Consider the following 22,490-nt stretch of genomic DNA (forward strand, 5'->3'; position numbering starts at 1 on the left):
TTTTTTGACTCTTTATTCAAGAATTATTGAACGGTTATATGCCTTAAAATAAGTGTGGTCACCAAATATATTTAGGTTCTGAAAGAGAATACATTTAAATTCAAAGAAGTTGTAATAAAAAACAACAAAAAAAATAACAAACTATGAAATTTCAACTAAGGGAAGTTTCATAAGTGAAGTTTCATAAACCAAATTTCGAGAGGAGCACGTGATATGATTGAGCACGTCTGGCCACTCATCTGTAATCAGTAATAATCCAATCAGAGCGATCCTAGTTTACTATAAATGGATCATTTTCTCCCTAATGTTTTATCTTCATTTGGAAGAATCCCCCCGTCCACCCCTTCTCTCCTCCTTTCCTCCCTTTTCAAAAGGGGGAACTCTCGAGACCTACCTGATCTCGGATCCCCTGATATGCTTATCGACCGGGCGGGAGCCCTGGGCTCAAAGATCTCCGAGCTCAGGGTTCTCTCCCGGGACAGCATGCCAAACCAGCTTTATACGCCAAGCATATCTAAGTGGGAACTCTTGAAACTAGTTTCGAGAGGAACACGTGATATGATGAACTACACTGTTCCTTGAACTACACTGTTCCTATTTGAACTACACTGTTCCTATTTAGTGTGACCTTTTATGTGAAGCTGCTTTGACACAATCAACATTGTATAAGAGCTATACAAATAAAGGTAAATTGAATATGATCAACTTCAGCTGATCCTCATCACTAATCATTAGCTAGCCTAGCACTCCAAAACTACAATATATATTCTAGCTAAACTTCATTCCCTATCTCTGTTTTCGGGACCCCCCTATCCTTCCCTTATCCCTCCTCCTCTTTGATCGGGCAACACGGAGGCTCAGTGATTAGCACTGTTGCCTCGCAGCAAGAGGGCCACAGGTTCAAGGCCCATTCGAACCAGTTGGCACTTCCTGCGTGGAGTTTGCATGTTCTCCCTGTGTTTGCGTGGGTTTTCTCCGGGTCCTCCGGTTTCCTCCCAGTTAAAAAACATGTACATAAGTGAATCAGAATACAGTCACAAGCACCCAGCGTATACATGCCTAACCAACCAGTATCACCCATTAGCCAGAAGCAGGGGGACATTGAAGAAACACCTGATCTCGTGTCCCTCCTAATGCTCATTAACCAGGCGGGAACCTTGGGCTCATCTATCTCCGAGCTCAGGGTTCTCTCCCGGGACAGCATGCCAAAATTGCTATTACAGTTGAGCATTATCTAAGTGTGAACTCTTGAAATGTAATATTATTTATGGTTCTCTTGATTTATTTCACTTTAATACAAAAAAAAATATGTTTTTCCTAACATATTTATTGTTGTACTACATTAAAATAATGATTTTTTTGTGATATTTAAAAACTTCATATCATTATAAAATACCCTTTTTTTTAAAGTAAACCCAGATCTCCTTAAGCACTCATCATTTCCAATATATTTATAGATTAATTCCTAACCTACGTTACATGGGTCCCCGGTTGCAAAAAAGACAGGCTGCAATAGTAAAGATGTGGTGTTGTGCGGTAGGATGCCAAATTCGAAAGTCTTTGGCTAAAAGGGAGCTGAATGGAGTGACGACCTAATTAGAAATACTGGACTCTGCAGTTTTCATGTTATATCAGGTAAGTTCACGCTATGCTGAATCATACACATTACTCATTTTTGATTGCAGAAATTATTTCAGCATAAACAGTTAAATATGGTGAATTAAACTGTGGACACTGAATGCTCAGAATGAAACGTGAAAGTGTAAGTCATTAGGGTAAAGTTGGTTTTATATTCACACATTCATTCAGTGACAACTTGTGACACACTCCCTATATTGTTTACCACGACACTGAATATTCGGTCTGAAATAACCTGCAAGTGTGAATTGAAAACAACATTAACACTGTTTATTTGACTGTGATCAATGTTGCACTTTAATAGTCATTGGCTGCTAATATGATTTCGCTATTTAGAGTTTGCAAATAATACTTTACTGAAATTATATTATTAAGGAGAAAGTCTGAATGTGCGAATATAAAACCAGCTTCACCTACCCTGCCGTACAGAAGTAGTTCGCTGTCAGAATGCAGTTGTTTTGCGTGTTGATGATTAATTACCCAGGCCTTGTACAGTTCCGTCTTCTTTCCTTGTCTTTGGCTAAGCAGAATCTCGGTTTTTAGCTCTACATAGTGTTGAATCTGGTCATCATGGAGCATTATTTCTTGCACATGACCACACAGAACAACATTATTGGCATCCAAAGACTTGTAGACCTTTAACTTCTCTCTTGTAAAATCACTTGGAGCTTCAATGAGATTGAATACTTCGGGCTGGATGCTTGGTTATTTCGTCTTATCCATTATTTATTGGGAGGATGCTATCGCAAATGGACCTGTCAGATGAACGCCGCTCACTTTAACGTAAATTTTGCCGAATAACTGTGCTTATCACTGGGTGATAAGCTGTTGTAATATGCTGAAAGCATTATGTAAATTATATATATAATGTGTAATCAATATATCTTATTTCTAAGACAACAACAAACTCTGTACCGCATCGGATATCATTCCCTCACTGTAAATGCTAGCGCTCCCTCTTTCTGCCACCACCCTGCGCGCGCATCCTGAATGTTCACAAACATGCTAAGTGGTCTATACTTACACAGATTGTCAAAAATAGTAATAAAGCAATGCAGCTACAAACCATCCAATCCAACACTGAAATGACATTGCAGATGTCAAAGCACCAATCAGATTAGACACTGTGAAGATGCTGCTCCGCCCACCAATTTGACGATAAATACGTGATTAACGTTAATTAAGGTCACAACCCCATCACCCACTGAGCATGATATCGGCGACAACCCACCCCCACACAACTAGCGTGATTTCTTGATGACCGGGCGGGTCTTTTAGCATGTCGGCGGGTTTTTTTTTTTGGAGTTTATGGGCTGAAATCAGCCAGCTACATCTGGTAACTGCATAGCCCTCATTCTTAGCATACAAGTGCATAGAACAGTGTAGAAACGCCTGTGATCTCCCTCCCCGAGAGGACATGTCAATCACGCTATAAACAACAGCAGAATTCAAAGCACAATCCCAAATGAAACGATGTTGGAAATAATCTCTGAACGGACTTTTTTGTCAACTGGAGGCATGCAGTCATACTCCCTTTCACTGTCATCCTTTGGTAAGCTAAATCCCCTTATTAAGTACGTTTTAAAAATGTTTTTTTGGGGAGAAACAACTGGTTATATAGTACATTTTAAAGTAACAGTAAGAAGTACTCAACCCAGCCTAGAAAATATTTAGCAGCATAAATGTTACCTCAGGTGTCTTACCTTTTTTGAAGTTCCAGTGAGAGAAACTGTGTTTTTATTCCAAATTCAATGACTACAACGGCTAAAAACACTGTTAGATCACAGTTGCTAGATTTTAGACGTGCTAGAAACATAACTTGATGAGGACATCTGCCGGTTACAGCCGGCCAATTTCAACGATGAATGTTTTCAAGTGAAGTTCCAACTGTGACGAACGACTGCTAAAGCGCATGCGCAAAATAATAAACCGTTTGCTGTTGTGAATGCTGAGCATTGTACTTGTTTGTGGCGCTAACTTCGTAGTCTAATCTTCCAGATGTACATTTATTTTCATTAACCTAAACAGACCGCATGATAAACCAATAAATAAATGAACAAATCAACGTAACTTTCATACATTTGTGGATCATCATTCAGAAATATTACAACGTTACTAGCGTAGTAAAATGTAACCTACTGTAATGTTTTCCCTGCCATCTGTTATGAAACCTAATCCTAGATAGAACAAATAAACTGCGACTTAATGCATTTATAAATGTAAAATCTAATAAAATAATAATACATAAAATAATAAAAAGGTAAAATATTAAATAAATGTTCTGTCCGATGTGTAGTTCAAGCAACTCGTGCTGTTTCATTATGGATTCTTTTTGTTGTTGATGTGTGTCATACCCAAGCGGTATGAAGGTAAATCAGTTGCAAAACTCGAGAGCTTGCAAATGTAAATGTGAGCACTTGTGATAATAATATTTGTATGTGTATGTTGAAATGTACACTCACAGCTCTGATGTGAACAGCTGAATCCCTCGATTTGCACACACACACACAACAATCCACACACTTGTGTTTTGAATTGGAAGTTGCAGATTAATAGTTGTGTATTTGTAAAATGTCATTCACAAATACAAAATGACAGACACACGTGGGCACGGCAAATTTGATTGCATCTTTGCTCTACAACCACAGGTCGGCACTCACAACCTCTCAGATTCGTCAGTACAACTACAAATCTCCCGCGCTCTGACTTTTGCTACACATCTCCCGCCATCTCTGTAGCAGAACTCATCTGTGCACTTGCAAATGCAGATGCGCGGGGCGGGGGAGGGGCGGGGCAGGTGTAAAGCTGTTTGATTGGCTGATGCCTGACCAATGAACAATGCCAGCAGCCAACAGGACTGAGGTGCAAAAGAATCATTTCCCACGATTATTTTATTATTTAGGGTTTATTTCAATTCTTTTCTGAAGAGATTCTTGTTAAAAATCATTAATCTGCGGAAATGTACATACCAGTAAAGGAGCAGCAAAGCCAGTTTATTGGCTAGAGCCAGCCAATGAGATGGGGCGTTTCTGTTTGTCAGGACACAGGGCAGCTCACGTTGTTGGAGGCCTCGAGCAATCAGAGGGTAAGTTATGATTTTTAATAATCATTTATATGTTCAATACTGTTAGTTAAGCTAAGGACTGTGCTAGGTGCTTCTCTAGTTTGTTTTTTATATAAGACACAGTTATGAGTTATGTAGGAGTTGCTTTCAATCATGTTATATGGTTCTAAAAAGATACGATTCAACCCACATGAAATAAGAAGTTGTAATAGTATTTATAGTAAATAATATTACGTTTTTGAACCATACTAACTATAGTAAACTATTATACTGTATATATTGCAGTATCTGCAACTTTGTTAATGAATGCAACAGCACACTGTAGTATAAACTAGCATGAACTTTAATAAATTGAAGTATACTTCAAAAAACAAAAAATATATATATAGCTTAAATTTGATAAAATTGAAATATAGCTATCTGTTTAAAACTAAACATTCTAATGTCATTTATTATGCAAATATCAAGTTGAAACAAATCTGTTAAGAACACGTATTTATATGTAAAACCTAATACATTTTAAAGCAGTTTCATTTCTTTCTGATTTATACATCTACATGCATTACATCTGATTTAGGTCCACAACTTGCATCCTTCAACATGATATGTGTGTTCAAAGGAAGAGCAACTAGGTGAGGGAGACAGTGTCCATCGCTCGGCTGAGGGTCCACTTTGAGCATCTCATCTGCAGGGTTAAGCAACATAAGCTGAACAGTCATCATCTCTCTCTATTACAGCGAGCATCAACCAGCTTTACACAATGGCTTGCTTTCTGACCATTAGTAAAGGCTTGAGCAAAGGATTAAAGAGGAGATAACATTTGATGGGTAATGATGAAGTTGGATTTACCACCTCCATCTCATTATGAACAAGGAAAAACCCTGAAATATTTAAATACAAGTAACTAGACATTTGCACTGCACTTATTTGCACTGTAAATTTTATTTGACAAATTAATGTTAAACATTTCCCTTACAGCACAGGTGTCAAACTCAGTTCCTGGAGGGCTGCAGCTATGCAACGTTTAGTTCTAACCCTAATTAAACACACCTGATCAAACTAATTGAGTCCTTCAGGTTTGTTTGAAACTTTTACTTAAGTGTGTAGAAGCAGGGTTGAAACTAAAAACATGCAGGGTTACGGCCCTCCAGGAAGTGAGTTTGACACCCCTGCCTTACAGTAAAGTGTAAAAATACTACATTAAACAATTATCAAAATAAAAGTTGTGTGTGTGTGTGGGTGAGTGTGTGTTTTGTTCAAATCTGTAGTCATCTTGGCAGGTAAAAAGAGAAAGTAAATGGTCGGCTTCCTCTTGAATGATCTGAATCATTTTGAAGTGTTTGTAGATGAGCTAGATCATCATGTCATCTTTAGCATAAATAACATCCTATTCAAGCTATGCAGCTTCTCTGAGTTAGTCATCGACTTGAAACAGGCTGATCTCTCCTGTCACTCCATCCTTACAGGAAACTGAGAAATAACCTATAGTTAGTAACGTTCATAATTAAAAAAGTGATATAAAGGACACACTGTACACAAACATGCAAATAGATAGATGGATAGACAGATATGATGCAGGTTATTATAACAAAAACCGGTATGATCTGTGAGAAACTGAAACGCCTAGTGTTATTTTTAATGGCTATTAATGTGTGTGTGTGTGTGTGTGTGTGTGTGTGAATATTTTTCAATTTATTAAAGTTCATGCTAGTTTATACTACAGTGTGCTGTTGCATTCATTAACAAAGTTGCAGATACTGCAATATATACAGTATAATAGTTTACTATAGTTAGTATGGTTCAAAAACGTAATATTATTTACTATAAATACTATTACAACTTCTTATTTCATGTGGGTTGAATCGTATCTTTTTAGAACCATATAACATGATTGAAAGCAACTCCTACATAACTCATAACTGTGTCTTATATAAAAAACAAACTAGAGAAGCACCTAGCACAGTCCTTAGCTTAACTAACAGTATTGAACATATAAATGATTATTAAAAATCATAACTTACCCTCTGATTGCTCGAGGCCTCCAACAACGTGAGCTGCCCTGTGTCCTGACAAACAGAAACGCCCCATCTCATTGGCTGGCTCTAGCCAATAAACTGGCTTTGCTGCTCCTTTACTGGTATGTACATTTCCGCAGATTAATGATTTTTAACAAGAATCTCTTCAGAAAAGAATTGAAATAAACCCTAAATAATAAAATAATCGTGGGAAATGATTCTTTTGCACCTCAGTCCTGTTGGCTGCTGGCATTGTTCATTGGTCAGGCATCAGCCAATCAAACAGCTTTACACCTGCCCCGCCCCTCCCCCGCCCCGCGCATCTGCATTTGCAAGTGCACAGATGAGTTCTGCTACAGAGATGGCGGGAGATGTGTAGCAAAAGTCAGAGCGCGGGAGATTTGTAGTTGTACTGACGAATCTGAGAGGTTGTGAGTGCCGACCTGTGGTTGTAGAGCAAAGATGCAATCAAATTTGCCGTGCCCACGTGTGTCTGTCATTTTGTATTTGTGAATGACATTTTACAAATACACAACTATTAATCTGCAACTTCCAATTCAAAACACAAGTGTGTGGATTGTTGTGTGTGTGTGTGCAAATCGAGGGATTCAGCTGTTCACATCAGAGCTGTGAGTGTACATTTCAACATACACATACAAATATTATTATCACAAGTGCTCACATTTACATTTGCAAGCTCTCGAGTTTTGCAACTGATTTACCTTCATAAAGCGGCAACCTCCCGCTCTCCCTCGGGAAGCCAATACGGAAGTAACTGAAACTGCAATTCATCAAAATTCCTCTAGTCCTGGCTCCATAATAGAGCAAATTGCAATTGAGCCCACTGTTAGAATGGCCAACTTTACAGCAGAAAAAAAGGAGTTTACAGCCTGGTACAAAGAACGATTTTGGTTCATATAGCTATTATTACCCTCCATGACAACTGTGAGGGGGGTGAATTTTTTTTATAACTCATCCATTTCCTTTATATTAGGTTATATTAAGTTTGCATAATTAAGGGCGTGGCCACTTGAGTGACAGTTAGGTCTCGCTAATCGCCGTCACTTCACCTCAGCTGAATCCGGCAGATTAGCCGCTGATCTCGGCATATTCATCATATTTTTGTGTTGTTTTATGTGGCTTTACACAGTCAGCTGTCTTTTGGACTTATTTCTTACAATTATCAGATGATATGGGATGCTGTGTGCATTTAATTGTGCTTACAAACCATTCACGTGGCCTCCGTTTCCCATGTGAGTAAAGTTATATACTTGTACACCATCTCTATAAATGTATTTGTTTTATTTAAGATCATTTATCATTAATATTTTTCTTTAGACCCGTAAAGCACTTCAGAATGTGACAGATTGATTAGCTGTAGGCTCTAGAACAGTCATCTGAAGCTTTGTCATACTGTGTTTAGCTGGAGTTCATCAATAGTCTTGCATTTACTAACACAGACTATATCTGAAGTGTTTGGAAGTAATTCGCGTTTTCCTCCTGTTGAAAAACGTCATAAGAACAATGTTTAGTGGCTCAATGTATGGCAACAGTGTTTTTAAAAGTCTAAACACTTTATTGATATAGTGTACAGTCAAGCACATGTGGTCAGAACACAAACGAGTCGCAGGTAATAAAGTATCAAGCGTTTCTCCCAAAGTAAAGTCTGTCTGCCAGGTCTAAGCAAAGTGCCAGCAGGTGTCTGAAGCTCCGCTCACTCTCCGCCTTTTTGCCCTTGTTTGGTATCCCGCCGTGAGTGCGATGACGCGCGAACAAAATGGCGACGGTTGGCCGCGCCTACTTGTAGCTTCTTTTGCAGTGTTCAGAAACCTATGGGTGACGTCACGGATGCTACGTCCATATATTTTACAGTCTATGGTCATACCCAATACAATGTGATTATCAGTTTACAATTCTGCCAGTTATCAAAAATGCTTATAGTATTAAATAATAAACCAAATCAAATGGTTCATCTTAGAAGCTTTCACACCTGAAACAGGGATTAAATTTGTTACATTGTTGCTCTTGGTGCGGTTCGCTTTCACACGGCAACGTTTCTACATGGACCAAAATAGCTAAAACAAGTCATGTGTGAGTAAAGTCTCCTCACATTGGTCAGAGTTTCACGGTGAGTCCCGCTCCACTGTCAGGGGGGGGGGTTAGTGGTGTTTGACAAGGTGTGCGCAACGTGTCTGAAGAGTAAGGAGATATGCTGTGGGTATTTGAGGACAGGGAGGTAGACGCACAATTTCCGGGAGATTGTCACTCGTTTGCGGGCATCTGGGAGTCTGTTCAGTTGCGGGAGACTCCTGAAACTTCCGGGAGACTTGGGATGTCTGGAATGACCACCCACCCTACTCCTAATTCTCTCTTCATATAGCCGTATGCCTATTACATATCCATAAAACACTGTGATATAGCCGGCTCAGATCGTATCGCTTTCTGACTACAATAGATCTGATCCAGAGTGTTTCAATCGAGCTGAGAACACCTCATTCAAGTGATCTGGAATGATCGATTTAGCTCGGATCCGAGCGCGATTGCTGGTTTCACATATGCCAAACAAACCGCGCTAACTGGGCAAACAAGACTGGTTCCGAAACAAAAGTCTAGGTGTGAAAGCACTCTTAGTGTTCCAGCGGTCCAGGGTTTAAGAAGATTAAATATAATGGCCTTAAAGGGCCATGACACCCCCCACTTTCGGTTCAGGTCTACCTCAGAAATTTTTCGAAAGATGCATCATAATGGGCGTGGAGCTCCCCGAGCAAAGGGCAGGAGTGGGCGTGGCCAGCAGAGCAGGGAAGAAGGAGAGGAGCGAACAACTGTTGTCAGTTAGCTCACGAAATGAGACCCAAACCGTGAGAAGACGCATAATTTTATAGTTTACAAAGTTAAAATGCAAAGAAATGAACAGTAATTTAAAGCCCTGCTACATTTGTATTTCATATACACATCACCACATTTTATATCATTATAAAGATTATCATGTTCATATAAACACTATAAATGAGGACTTTTCCCTCAATCCCCGGGGTCTGAATGCAGGCTCAGTGCAGCAGGTCTCTTGACTTGCCCTGTCTATTTCAACCATTAGCCCTGCTGGTAATCTAGAGGATTTAGGCAAACACAACAGCATGGCGATGTGTCTAAATGTGAACGAACTCCTGATAAAAGACGTCCACCATTCTCCAATTCTCGTTCTGCTCTCCTGACAAAAATGCTTGCTGCACACAAACAGCTTTGCTGTATCGGCACTGACAGCATCGCGGGGAACACGCAACAAACGCTGTGGATCATGGAAACAAACATGTACGACCCTTCATGAGGGGGTCCTTGAACGCGGTCTCACCCAATCATCAACGCAGGGTCTCACAGCTTGGCACTGGCAGGTCTGCCTTGCCTTCGGAAAGCACGTGCAGTCATGAATAATTAAGAAGCGGGCTCTTCTCATAGGATAAGAGAACTTCGTTATGAATATTTGCGTCATCTTTGCACTTGCAGTTTGACCTATCGTCGCCGATTTTGATCCCACCCCAAAAATCATTTTAAACTCAGAAGCTGAAATGGGGTACATGCCGAAGCATGCTAATAGGACTTTTAATTTGCCAGTAACCTGGGTTAAGCGCTTCCGGTGAACTGTATGCCAATGCAAAATCGGCACATTTAAGGTCTGTTTTCTTTAAAAATCAGCGATCTCCACTGGCTGAGTGATATCTGATATAAAGTGGGTCTCAGATTGTACAAGAAGCACTGCATTAAATTAGATTTCCCCCACCATGTCTTTATAATATGAGCATTTATTTTACCTCAGTATATTCAATGGAGCTTCTGCGCTAGCCTGCTGATTCTGACGGCGCGTGCGAGTAAACGGCTTTTTGTCTCGTTTTACGCTTGATCAACTAAATGAATGCCAAAGTGTATTTAACTAGTTGTATTTGACTTGCATTACAACATGAATGCTGTAAAAGGAACCGTATAAAATGGAAAAAAACCTCACAATAACCGGTCAGCGGAAGTTTATCAGCATGGGAAACACACTAGCTCGACATATACACTATTAGCTGGCAATAGCTCAGAATTATCCAGTTTTTCCCCACAATTAAAGCTAACAGGAGCTAACATTGTCTTAACTGATGCTCAACACACACAAACCTGTTAAAATCTCAAAAGTACTCCAGGGTTTCATGAACCTTGAAATACAGTAAAACTGACATTTGCTTTTGATTCTCATGTGACATTCACAGATACAATACAAAGCTTTATTTCATATTCTGAGTCCAATTTTAAATCTAAATGATAATTAAAATGCAAATAAAAAAATAAATATTATATTTATTTAGAATACTGGTTGATGGATGTTACTAATGTTATTTTGTGCAGCAATTACCCAAACAAGTTTTTTTTGTTGTTCATGTTGGAGAGCTTTTTTTTTTTTTTTAAATTGAGCAATTGCGTTATCTAACTTCAGGTTTACTATGAGTTTGCATTTGAAAGTCACAAAGAATTTTGTGAAATAACGTCTGTGTGGAGAAATCAGGAAGTGTGCAAAAAGTTTATTATTATTATTATTAAAGTAACCTATTTTAAAGCAATATTTCAAAATGGAGAGGAAAAATATGCTGCATTTTAAACATTCTCCAAGAACATATCAAGGGCAGACAACTGAATTTACATTTTGAAAGAAACTATAGTGGTACATTTCAGTTTTGATCTCTTTAATGGACCTCATGGTTTAAGTTAATGTGTAGTTTTACAATTTTAGCTCTTTCACAAGTTATTATCATAGTGTTTAGGCAAGATTCCCTCCTGCTATTAACGTGATCAAATGCATTTCGTGTGTTTGGACTTTATTGAAAGTCTTCATTTTTAATTTTTGGAGAAACTGTGGATTAATTTCTGTTTTTGTCTTGTAAAATTTACCGTTCTGGACATGCAAAATGCCAATAAATGAATAAATGTTCTGCATGTCCAAGTTATTTTTGGACCGTTTATGTTTCCAGCTTTTTAATCTGTTTTGTGTTGTACATGGTTGTTTTGCCATATAAAACCCATTTGAACTCTTTTAAAGGGACCGGTAGGCTTGTGATGGTATCAAACTTTCTTGTTACGATTAATTGCTGAGGCTTTTATCACGTACAGTATTATCACAAATGAAATGGCAAGGCTTTTAAAGTCTCAAATCTGTGAATATATCTGGATGCTGTGTAGTCCTGCTATATTTGACATCATGCTGCTTTGTTTACTGCAGTAACCAAGGCAACACCATTATTCCTGCTGTTCGATAGGCACCCCCTGCTGGAAAAGAGTGAATTAGCATTTCATTCAGAATGACTACTGTTTTAGTTTAGTGCAGGCATGTTTAATGCATATTTTAGTTCATTTTTCTTATGATTTGTAATATTCCGAAAACAAGATCGGTGCATCAGTGTCTTTATAGATGTATGTGTTAAATGGGAGGCAAAGGTTTTCTTTTTTAACTAGTCTAATTATAGTTTTGTATTTCTCTTTACACTGTAAAAAATGCAAGGTTCTACACAATTCGTTCATGTTGTGCCAACACAAATCGATTAATTTAATGTAACACATTTAAGTGAATTGAACCTAAAACGATTAAGTTGTCCCAAAAAAAATCTAAAGAATCGTTTCAGCTCATTTTAATTAGGTAGTCTGAACAAGAGGCAGAAAAGATTGAGTGTATGAACTTTTCATAAATTGATGCCCCTCCAGCTGCAACCCAGTACTGGGAAACACCCATACACACATTCATACACTACAGCGAATTTCGTTTACCCAGTTCCCCTATAGCACATGTGTTTAGACTGTGGGGGAAACCGGAGCACCCAGAGGAAACCCAAAGCAACACGGGGAGAACATGCAAACTCCACACAGAAATGCCAACTGACCCAGTCGAGACTCGAACCAGTGACCTTCTTGCTGTGAGACTACATTGCTAACCAATGAGCCACCATGCTGTCCTGAAAGTGTCTTAAAAACACTTAAAAAAAACAACATTTGTTGTTTGTTCGAACTACTTATTTAAAATGAGCTGAAGCAACACAATTGTTAATGTTTATTTGGGGACACCTTAATCCATGGGTGCCCAAACTCAGTCCTGGAGGGGCGGTGTCCTGCAGATTTTAGCTCCAACTTGCCTTAACTCACCTGCACGGATGTTTCTAGAAAGCCTAGTAAGAGCTTGATTAGCTAGCCCAGGTGTGTCTGATTGGGGTTGGAACTAAACTTTGCAGGACACCGGCCTACCAGGATCAAGTTTGGGCACCCCTGCCTTGATGGTTTTAAGTTCAATCCACTTAAATTTGTCAAAAGCTAATAAGTGAACTTATGTCTTCATTTTCACTCAGCATTTATTACAGTGAAATGAATTTAACTCCATGATTCCTCCTGAAAATACCCTGCTATTACTTTGAAGACGAGATGCAAACAAGCCATATTGTGAAACTGGGTGGAGAAATTAAGATTTCCATGATGCAGTTGCACAACGCGCACACACACACACACACACACACACACACACACACACACACACACACAAACTGATCTTCTGCTTGATCATGGTTTGGTTCCTCCACTGGAGTTACTCAGCATTCAGCTCAGAGGTCACCGACGGTATCTTTAACACGTACAGTAGCAACGGAGATCAATCTATCATTATGTTTTAGTCTCGATTACTGACAGATTAAGGCGAACACCATGCATGTGGACGTAGTGACACTGACTTCTGTCATTCTTTGCTTTCCTTTGCTCGTATTATCTGACCCACTGTAAGTACAATCATTTAAGTTAATTTTTCTGAAGTGCTTTTTATTGATGTGTACAGTATGTATGTGTAAATGACAAATAGACAGTAAAATGTGTGTATTTTTAACACCAGTCTTGGAGAATTTTTTTTTTAATATTTATGTAGTTTTAAGTCTAAATGTCTAAGAGGTCACCAACTTTATAAATTCTGTCACTGTTAACATTTGGGTAAGACTTTAGTTTAGGAAACAGTGCATGCTAATAACTACTGGCTTATTACCTGCCTATTATTAAGCTATTAACTGTTCAATAATGAAGAATGATCTAATTATGAATTCCTAATCATACCCAAAACTTACTAACTATTAATAAACAGCCAGTTGGGAGTTTATTAGTCTAGTAGTGCTAGTTAACGGTGCGTTTATATCATGAATTGAGACCTAAACTAAAGTATTTATTTTTCCGAACCGTACTGTAAATATTAAGAACAACTCTTAATACTAATATTCATCTTAATCTTCATTGCTGGACACTTATTTTCATATAGTGCTGTTTTTATCAATGTAATCCTATCCATCTATGAAATGCGTTCAGTTTTTCCTCTATAGTGTACATCTATTAACTACTGTAGTTTAAACTGTATATTATGTCCATAGTAAGTACATCTGTATAGTATAATGTAATATCTTATGTAATGTAATCTCTTATGCGTGTATAATAGGCATGGGATGATAACCGTTTTCAATGTATACTATATATATATATATATATATATATATATATATATATATATATATATATATATATATATATATATATATATATATATATATATATATATATATATATATATATATATATATATATATATATATATATATATATATATATATATATATATATATATATATATATATATATATATATATATATATATATATATATATATATATATATATCTCAGAATCTTATACCGGCCCATGCCTAGTGTATAACCTCAGTAGGTATTAACACTCCTTATTTGTTTCTACAACACTACATCTGTATGTATACTGTAACGTGTATATTTACCTTGTTGCACTTTTATTTGCACTGTGGTTAGATATTAACTGGGTTTCATAAAAAAAAATAATTCTCCGTACGTCGTCAGACTTGTTGAACATTTTCAATAAATAAGGGTGTCAACAAAGGACAACAAATTTTTTTTTATTTATTTATTTTTTATTTTATAAGACCTGTAATTAGGTTGCACCATAGGACAGTTTTGAGATTTTAATAAAAAATGAAATGAATAAAACAGCAGTTTTTATAACAAGGTCCATGGAAAACAAAAATGTTTAACCTTTAACTGCAATTTAAATTGTCAATGCTAATTATATTCGTTTTTATCATGTGTGACTGTGAAAATGCAACATCACAACAACAATCACACACAGTGTCAGAATTATTAGCCCACCTGAATTATTAGTATATTTTATCAAAAAAAAAATATATATATATTTTAAGGGCACCTATGGTGAAAAATCTACTTTTAAAGCTGGTGGGACAGACATGTGTAGATATAGTGTATAGACCATCATATTATAGTGATATAAACACACCCAGTGTTCAATTTAACAACATAAATACGGTGGACCAATTGGAGCGGTTTTTAGACCGACCGCAACTTGACATAGGAGTGCGGTCCCCCCGCCCACCAATATTGATTGACAGCTGCGTATTAACATGTCTCCGTAGTAACGCATATAATCATATCAACAAGAGAGGACGAGCGCAAAGCAAAAGGTCTGTTCAGTTCACTAGGATCATCAATCATCCTCAAATATGATCAAGAGTGAGTTTTACAAGTTAAAAATGTTTTAAAACAGAGCATGTGTGTAATGGATTACAGCGATTTACTTTATCACCACTGCTGCATGTCAGAACAATTATAAAAGAAGACGCGTCAATGTTAAATCAGGTTTATTTTGTACATTGACATAACAGATATCCATACAGCAGTGGATATTACCTGTATCCTGTCACATTTGCAACAGTGCAAATCTAAATGCACGCGCTGTCTATGTGTGTGTCCGCGCTGTGTGTGTGTGAACTTTGTAATGACATTGTGTGTGACTCAGCGTTGCAACTCCAAAAAAATGCATCAAATACTGATTGTTAAAGTTCTTACTGTAGTATTTCTCACAATCGCAACGTGAGATCTGCTTCCTGGGACAGGCGAGGGCGGCGATTGAGGCATGTTGCTGACAGGCACGTGGGAACGGTGGGCGGGGAGGACTAGCCTTAAAGGCCCAGTACAAAAAAACAGCAACAAGATTTTTCCAGAAACTTCAGAAATTATAATAAATAATCTGATGGGTGTTTTGAGCTGAAACTTTACGGACACATTCTGGGGACACAAAAGACTCAAATTAAATCTGGAAAGAGCAGGTAACCTAGGTGCCCTTTAATACACTTCTAATCATAATAGTTTTAATAACTCATTTCTAATAACTGATTTATTTTATCTTTGCCATGTTGACAGTAAATAATATTTGACTAGATATTCTTCAAGACACTAGAATTCAGCTTAAAGTGACATTTAAAGGCTTAACTGGGTTAATTAGGGTAAAGTTATGGTAATTAGGCAAGTCATTGTATAACAGTGGTTTGTTCTGGAGATGATCCAAAACAAATATTGCTTAAGGGGGCTAATAATACTGACATTTTAAATGGGTAAAAAAAATGCTTTTATTCTAGCCAAAATAAAACAAATAACACTTTCTCCAGAAGAAAAAATATTATAGGAAATACTGTGAAAAATTCCTGAATCTGTTAAACATTTGGGAAATATTTGAAAGAGAAAAAAAAAAAAAAAAAAAACACAGGAGAACTAATAATTTTGTTTAAAATTGTCTCATTAGATATGTGCTGTCGGCTCCTAACCTACTGGGAGTGGGTTCATCTGCAAAAGTGTTAGTGGAGGCGCAGGATTACACTGGAGGAAGCCTGCACGTGAAGATCTCTGTCAAAAACCACCCGAAGAAAAACCTGGAGATCCTGTCAAAAACAGTGACACTGACCGCGCAAAACAGTTTCCAGATCCTCACAGATATAAAGGTCAGAACTCCTTAATCCCTGGCTAAATTCACATCCTTGTCATCTTATTTTATCTTCGGATATAACAAGTTCATTACTTTTCTGATATTTAGATCCGCGATGATCAGAAATTCTTCTCTGATGACCCTCTGGAGAAGCAGTATGTGTATCTGCAAGCTATTTTCCCGACTCACACCCTGGAGAAAGTGGTCTTGCTGTCGTTCCAGTCTGGATATTTGTTTGTACAGTCGGACAAGCCCATCTACACGCCTGGTAGCACGGGTATGAGTTGGTCAAACTTTTCAAAAGAGAAAATGCACTAGATTTTATTGGTAAAACTTGAGAAATTTGTCTTGAAAGGCTGTCCGCAATGAACATTTCAAAGCATTGGCAGGAAAAAAACAAAAAAATAGGCGTTGTATGTATTTAAAGTCCACATAAATTCAATACTTGCAATGTTTATTTTGCTAGTGCACTTTGTTAGTCTTAAAGTCTGCATAAACCGGAAGCTGTGACCATTTTTTTTCTCCCTATTGTGACACCGTTCCTATAAAAATGTAATAACAAATGAGAAAACAGTGGGCGTGGTTTGTTTTTTCAGCTGCGAGCTGATTGGGTGTAGTAAAGTAGGCGTTTCATTCAGAAAAGATTGGAAAAGGGTTTGGGGATAGTTAATAACTTAACAGACTCTTCCTCCTCCTCCACACCATTTCTGTTTGATGTCAAAATTGACCGCTGGAGGGGCGGTAAGGTATGTTAGCCACACCAATACCTCAGACAGAGGTAAGCCGAGAACTGATAACAAACAGGAAGTGTATTTTCAGATTTCAGTTAAAGATTACCAGGGTAAATTATAAATTTTTTTTCCCTAATGACATGCAGATGAATTGTTCACCCCAAAATCATCAATGTGCGCTAACAAAATCAATACAGTTTGTGTTGATTTCATGTGGACTCTAATGCGGTGTTCACACCAGACGCGGTACGCGCAAATAAATCACGCTATTCGTGCTTCAATAGACGCGTGAACATTGAGCTTACTCGCTTCATTCACGTGTCAGATAAACTTCACAATATCCTCGTCATGGCTTCTGTTCGCCTGGTGACTCTAGCTTCGTTGCTAAATGGCTAACATGGATTTTATTGAGAGTGTAGCTGTGTTTATGTGCTTTAGGAAGGCTGAAAAAGCGGATATTCTTTCGGCGCTGTGTCTAAGTCCACTAGATCCTTTCAGAGGTGCACCCAGCTCTGTGAGTTCATCAACTCCTCCAGAAACTAAACCTGGATGATGGAGGCTTTCAGCAGTGCTTCTGACTGAGCCGAGCCCAGTTTGATGAGCTGTTGTTCAGAGTCGGCAGGAGGATTTTCCCCCTCAGGACACCAACAACAGGCGCTACATCATAATCACCTCCCTACAAGAGCAAGCTCCTCATTGGTTAACGTGGCGCAATTGCATTGACTTAACATGTAAATCACTCGAGCTTGATGCTTCATCCACGTCTGGTGTGAACGCAGCATAAGGTGAACATTAGGTTAGGTTAATTCACTGACAGAGCAAAAAACCTTATTTGTTTTTGATCAGGGATGTCCAAACTCTGTCCTGTAGGGCCGGTGTCCTGGAGAGTTTAGCTCCAACCCTAATCAAACACACCTGAACTAGCTAATCAAGCTCTTACTAGATATACAAGAAACTTCCTGGCAGGTCAAACTCCTGGTATTATTCTGAAATAAGTCAACATCCTGTTAATTTTTGTGTTAAATTCAACGAAAGCCAGGTTGTTTGACAGTTTATTATAGAAAAGAGTTATTTTGTAAATAGTATATGTATTTTTTTGTCCATGAAATGCCAATTAATACAGTAATAAACTCTAAACTCCCTTGAAACACATGCATTATATTTGACATAAAACTAAGCTAATTTGACATATTTTGCAGTGAATTACAGGATCTTCTCTTTAACCCCGGATCATCTTCCGTTTGATGGAGCTTCGATCTCCGTTGATATTATGGTACTCTGATACGCACTAAAATAAAAAGCATAGATTAAGTTATTGTTAGGTAAAGATCTGAAATCGTCTAACTATTTTCACTGTTCATCAAGAATCCTCAAGGCATCACACTGGAAAGGGATAAATTCATGCCAAGAGGAGGCATCGGGACTGAAAACTTTGCCTTGACTGAACTTGCCAGGTTTGTTCACTGTTAAAATGATCAATCTAAAGCAAATACACAAATCATTATTGTGAAGCGTCCTGTCGAAAATATGAATTTAATCATTGTATTTAAGCGCTGTATATATTTATATTTGACCATATATCAGGTGTCTGTATGGATAAATATTATAAATAAATAAGTCTCTTTGTGTTTATTCTGTAGTTCTGGGGTTTGGAAGTTGATCGCCAGATACACAAACACCCCGCAGAAAAACTTCACCACCGAGTTTGAGGTTAAGGAATACGGTGCGTTTCTGCCGTCTGGTTCTGTTAAAACTCTATAAAATATTGAATGTTAAAGGGCACCTATGGTAAACAATCTACTTTTGAAGCTGTTTGGACAGACATATGTGCATGTATGGTGTATAGACCGTCATATTGGGGTGATATAAACACACCCAGTGCTTTTTTTTCAATTTAACAACATAAAAACAGTGGACCAATTGGATCGGTTTTCAGATCGACCGCTACCTGACGTAGGAGAGCGGTCCCCCCGCCCACCAATATTGATTGACAGGCGCGTCATCATATCCTCAGTTTGTTGATTCACGTCCGCCATTTTCAGCGTGAGTCGAAGCGATATCACTAAAGGAACACCCTAGCTCTATTTTTAGATGCAAGGCTCATTGGCTCAACACAATAGCAATATTCTCCACATTATCGCTCTAATCAGAATTGTATATGTTTAGGTACGTTTAGGTATGGTTGTATCTTTAGGTAGGTTTGCAAACATGTGTACTTCTCATGGAGACTACCTTATACTTCAGCCGTTTGCATTTCTCGCGATCCCAGAAGCTCCCTGTGATCTTGACTAGCATGCATTTTAGAATTCTAAACATAGGTTTCTATCAGGGTACACTCAAGTTGACAGCTGGGCGCTGCGGACCGCTGCAGAAACCTATGTTTAGAATTCAAAAATGCGTGGCGCGACGATTCGGGACACTTCATGTTTCTGTCACGCTACAGAGAGTGTCTGGTGTGCCGTGTCACGGCTTCGAGCGGTGCATCTGGTGCCTCAGTCAAAGTTAATTCAGTGTGCGTGGTTATTAGTTTCTGTGTGCAAGCTCGGCACTTGAAACTAGCACACAGTTGGCTGTAAAACTGTACAAAGACACAAATGATTTTGTACTCTCTGCTTGGTCTGTGTCAGAGTCGTACATGTACGATCTTCTCTCTCCTCCGTCTGCCTGTCAGACTGTTGCAAACAGAGCGGGTGAGCTCATGGCCCCGCCCCCTTGTTACGTTGGCAGGAAGCCGAAACTAATTTTCATGTGAAGCAACACACCCATAAATCAGTGAGCTGTGGACACGCCCCCAACATGACACTTTTTAACACATTATAATAAAAAAAAATTAAAAAAAAGAGGTAAACTATGTTCCCTTTAAATTAAAGGATTGTTTTGTTCCTGTAGTGCTGCCCAGCTTTGAAGTCAACTTGCATCCAAGCAAACCTTTCTTCTATGTGAACCAAGGATCTCTGACTGTGGACATATCAGCCAAGTACAACACACCAACACTGCTTTTCCTTTGTCCTTTGTTTTTTTTCGTCCTTCCATTCATTCGTCAGTCCGTTCATCCTTCCTTTCATTTGTCCGCCTGTCAGTCCGTTCATCCTTCCTTTCGTTTGTCCGCCTGTCAGTCCGTTCATCCTTCCTTTTGTCCTTCCTTCCTTTTCAATTGTCGTCCTTTTCGTTTGTCCTTCCTTTTTGTCCATTCTTCCGTTTTTGTTTATTTTTTCCTTCCTTTCGTTTGTTTGTCCTTCCTTCCTTTTGTTCCTTTGTCCTTCCTTTCGTTAATTCGTCCTACCTTTTGTTCATTTGTCCTACCTTCCTTTCATTCGTTTGTTTGTCCTTCCTTCCTTTTGTTCCTTTGTCCTTCCTTCCTTTCGTTAATTCGTCCTACCTTTTGTTCATTTGTCCTACCTTCCTTTCATTCGTTTGTTTGTCCTTCCTTCCTTTTGTTCCTTTGTCCTTCCTTTCGTTAATTTGTCCTACCTTTTGTTCATTTGTCCTACCTTCCTTTCATTCGTTCGTTTGTCCTACCTTCCTTTCATTCGTCCTTCCTTCCTTTTGTTCGTTCATCCTTTCTTCCTTCCTTTAGTTCCTTCGTCCTTTTCGTTCGTTCATCTTTCCTTTCATTTGTTCATCCTTTTCGTTTCTTTGTCCTACCTTCCTTCCTTCCTTGTTTTTGTTTGTTTATTTATTATTTTAGTTTATTCATTTATTTTTTTTTATTCTTTTCTGTTTTATTTTTCTCTTTGTTTGTTCTTTTCAGTCTTATATATTTTTTCTTTGTTTTTTCTTTTAGTTGTTGATCTTTTTCTTGTTTGTTCATTCTTTCATTCGTTTTTTTTTTCTTTTTGTTTAATTTTCTTTCTTTCATTTTTTTATCTTTATGTTTGTTCCTTTTTTTGTTTATTCTTTTTTGTTTTTCTTATCTTTTTAAATTTCCTTTTTGTTTTGTTTTTTTCATCTGTTCATTTTTTTTCTTTTATTTCTTTCTTTACCCACTGTTGAATGAAATCATTTCTGCGCCCGTTGTTATTGTAGATCTATTGCACATCTTCAAATATCTGCGGTTTTTGTTTTGTCAGGTATTTGTTTGGTAATAAGGTGCGAGGAAGTGCATTTGTGGTGTTTGGATTGGTGGACGGTGAGAAGAAAATCAGCATAGCAGCTTCACTGCAGAGAGTTCAGGTTAGTTTATTTATAAAAACAATGAAACAGAGTGTGTATATGTTGTATGCATTATAATATTTTAATTTTTTTATATATATATATTGGGTTTATATATTTTAGAAAATAGTTAATGTATTAAAATATATTGCATTATTTGTAATACCGTATAAAGGGAAAATGTGGATGTGGGTATTAAAAATAAAAATTAATCAAACTTCAATAATTCAGTAATCATACTAAATATATAAAATATATATTTTTACATACATAAACAGAAAAAACAACAATTGATCTAGTTAATTTGATCTATTTGTGTGTGTAGATCTATGATGGAGAAGGAGAAGCCGAGCTGACGGATGAAATGATCAAGCAAACCTTCCCAGAAATCCAGGAGCTGGTGGGAAAATCCATCTACATTTTAGCCAGTGTTTTAACAGAGTCTGGTGAGAGCATCTGGAGTTTTTCATGAGCTGATCTTTTATATCATAGCAGTGCAGAAGGTATTTTAACCTGTGATATGTCATAAGAGTTGACTTTACCTCATAAAATGACTGATTTGTGTGTTTCAGGCAGTGAAATGGTGGATGCGGAAAAGAAAGGCATTCGGATTGTGACGTCTCCATACTCCATCTATTTCAAACGAACACCGCAATTCTTCAAACCTGGGATGTCCTTCGATGTCTCGGTAAAACACAAGCACTCAACTGAAACCCAATATCGCCACCACTGAGCTTTGATGACTCTTTGTTTTGTCTTTAGGTCTACGTAACAAATCCTGATGGGACTCCTGCTCAAAACGTGGAGGTGGAGCTCAATCCTGGAGGGGTTAGAGGTCAGACAAAACCCAACGGCATCACTAAAGTGACCATCAACACACTGGGAGGATCTTCTACATTGGAGATCACTGTAAGACACTCAAACTATATCTAAATTCTGGAAGAGTGTCTTTAGACTGTATTCTCAGGCTCTTGATGTGGAGCAGCTGATTGGTGGAGAGGATACAGAGAATGAAGCCAATTATGATATGGGGATGGATAGGAGGCCA

General features: G+C 37.9%; 1 protein-coding gene across 1 annotated transcript in view; it reads left to right on the forward strand.

Annotated features, from left to right (window-relative positions):
* Positions 1–13,344: 13,344 nt before the first annotated feature.
* Positions 13,345–22,490, forward strand: part of LOC130223145 (complement C3) — a 35,822-nt gene continuing 26,676 nt past the window's right edge. Inside the window, 11 exon segments of the mRNA XM_056455867.1 lie at positions 13,345–13,499; positions 16,380–16,575; positions 16,668–16,836; positions 18,490–18,563; positions 18,656–18,744; positions 18,931–19,013; positions 20,180–20,267; positions 21,361–21,463; positions 21,768–21,888; positions 22,015–22,130; positions 22,205–22,351. Coding sequence (XP_056311842.1) covers positions 13,429–13,499; positions 16,380–16,575; positions 16,668–16,836; positions 18,490–18,563; positions 18,656–18,744; positions 18,931–19,013; positions 20,180–20,267; positions 21,361–21,463; positions 21,768–21,888; positions 22,015–22,130; positions 22,205–22,351 — 1,257 coding nt within the window. The 5' untranslated portion in view covers positions 13,345–13,428.

Source organism: Danio aesculapii, chromosome 1 (assembly GCF_903798145.1).
Source record: "Danio aesculapii chromosome 1, fDanAes4.1, whole genome shotgun sequence".
Lineage (NCBI taxonomy): Eukaryota > Metazoa > Chordata > Actinopteri > Cypriniformes > Danionidae > Danio > Danio aesculapii.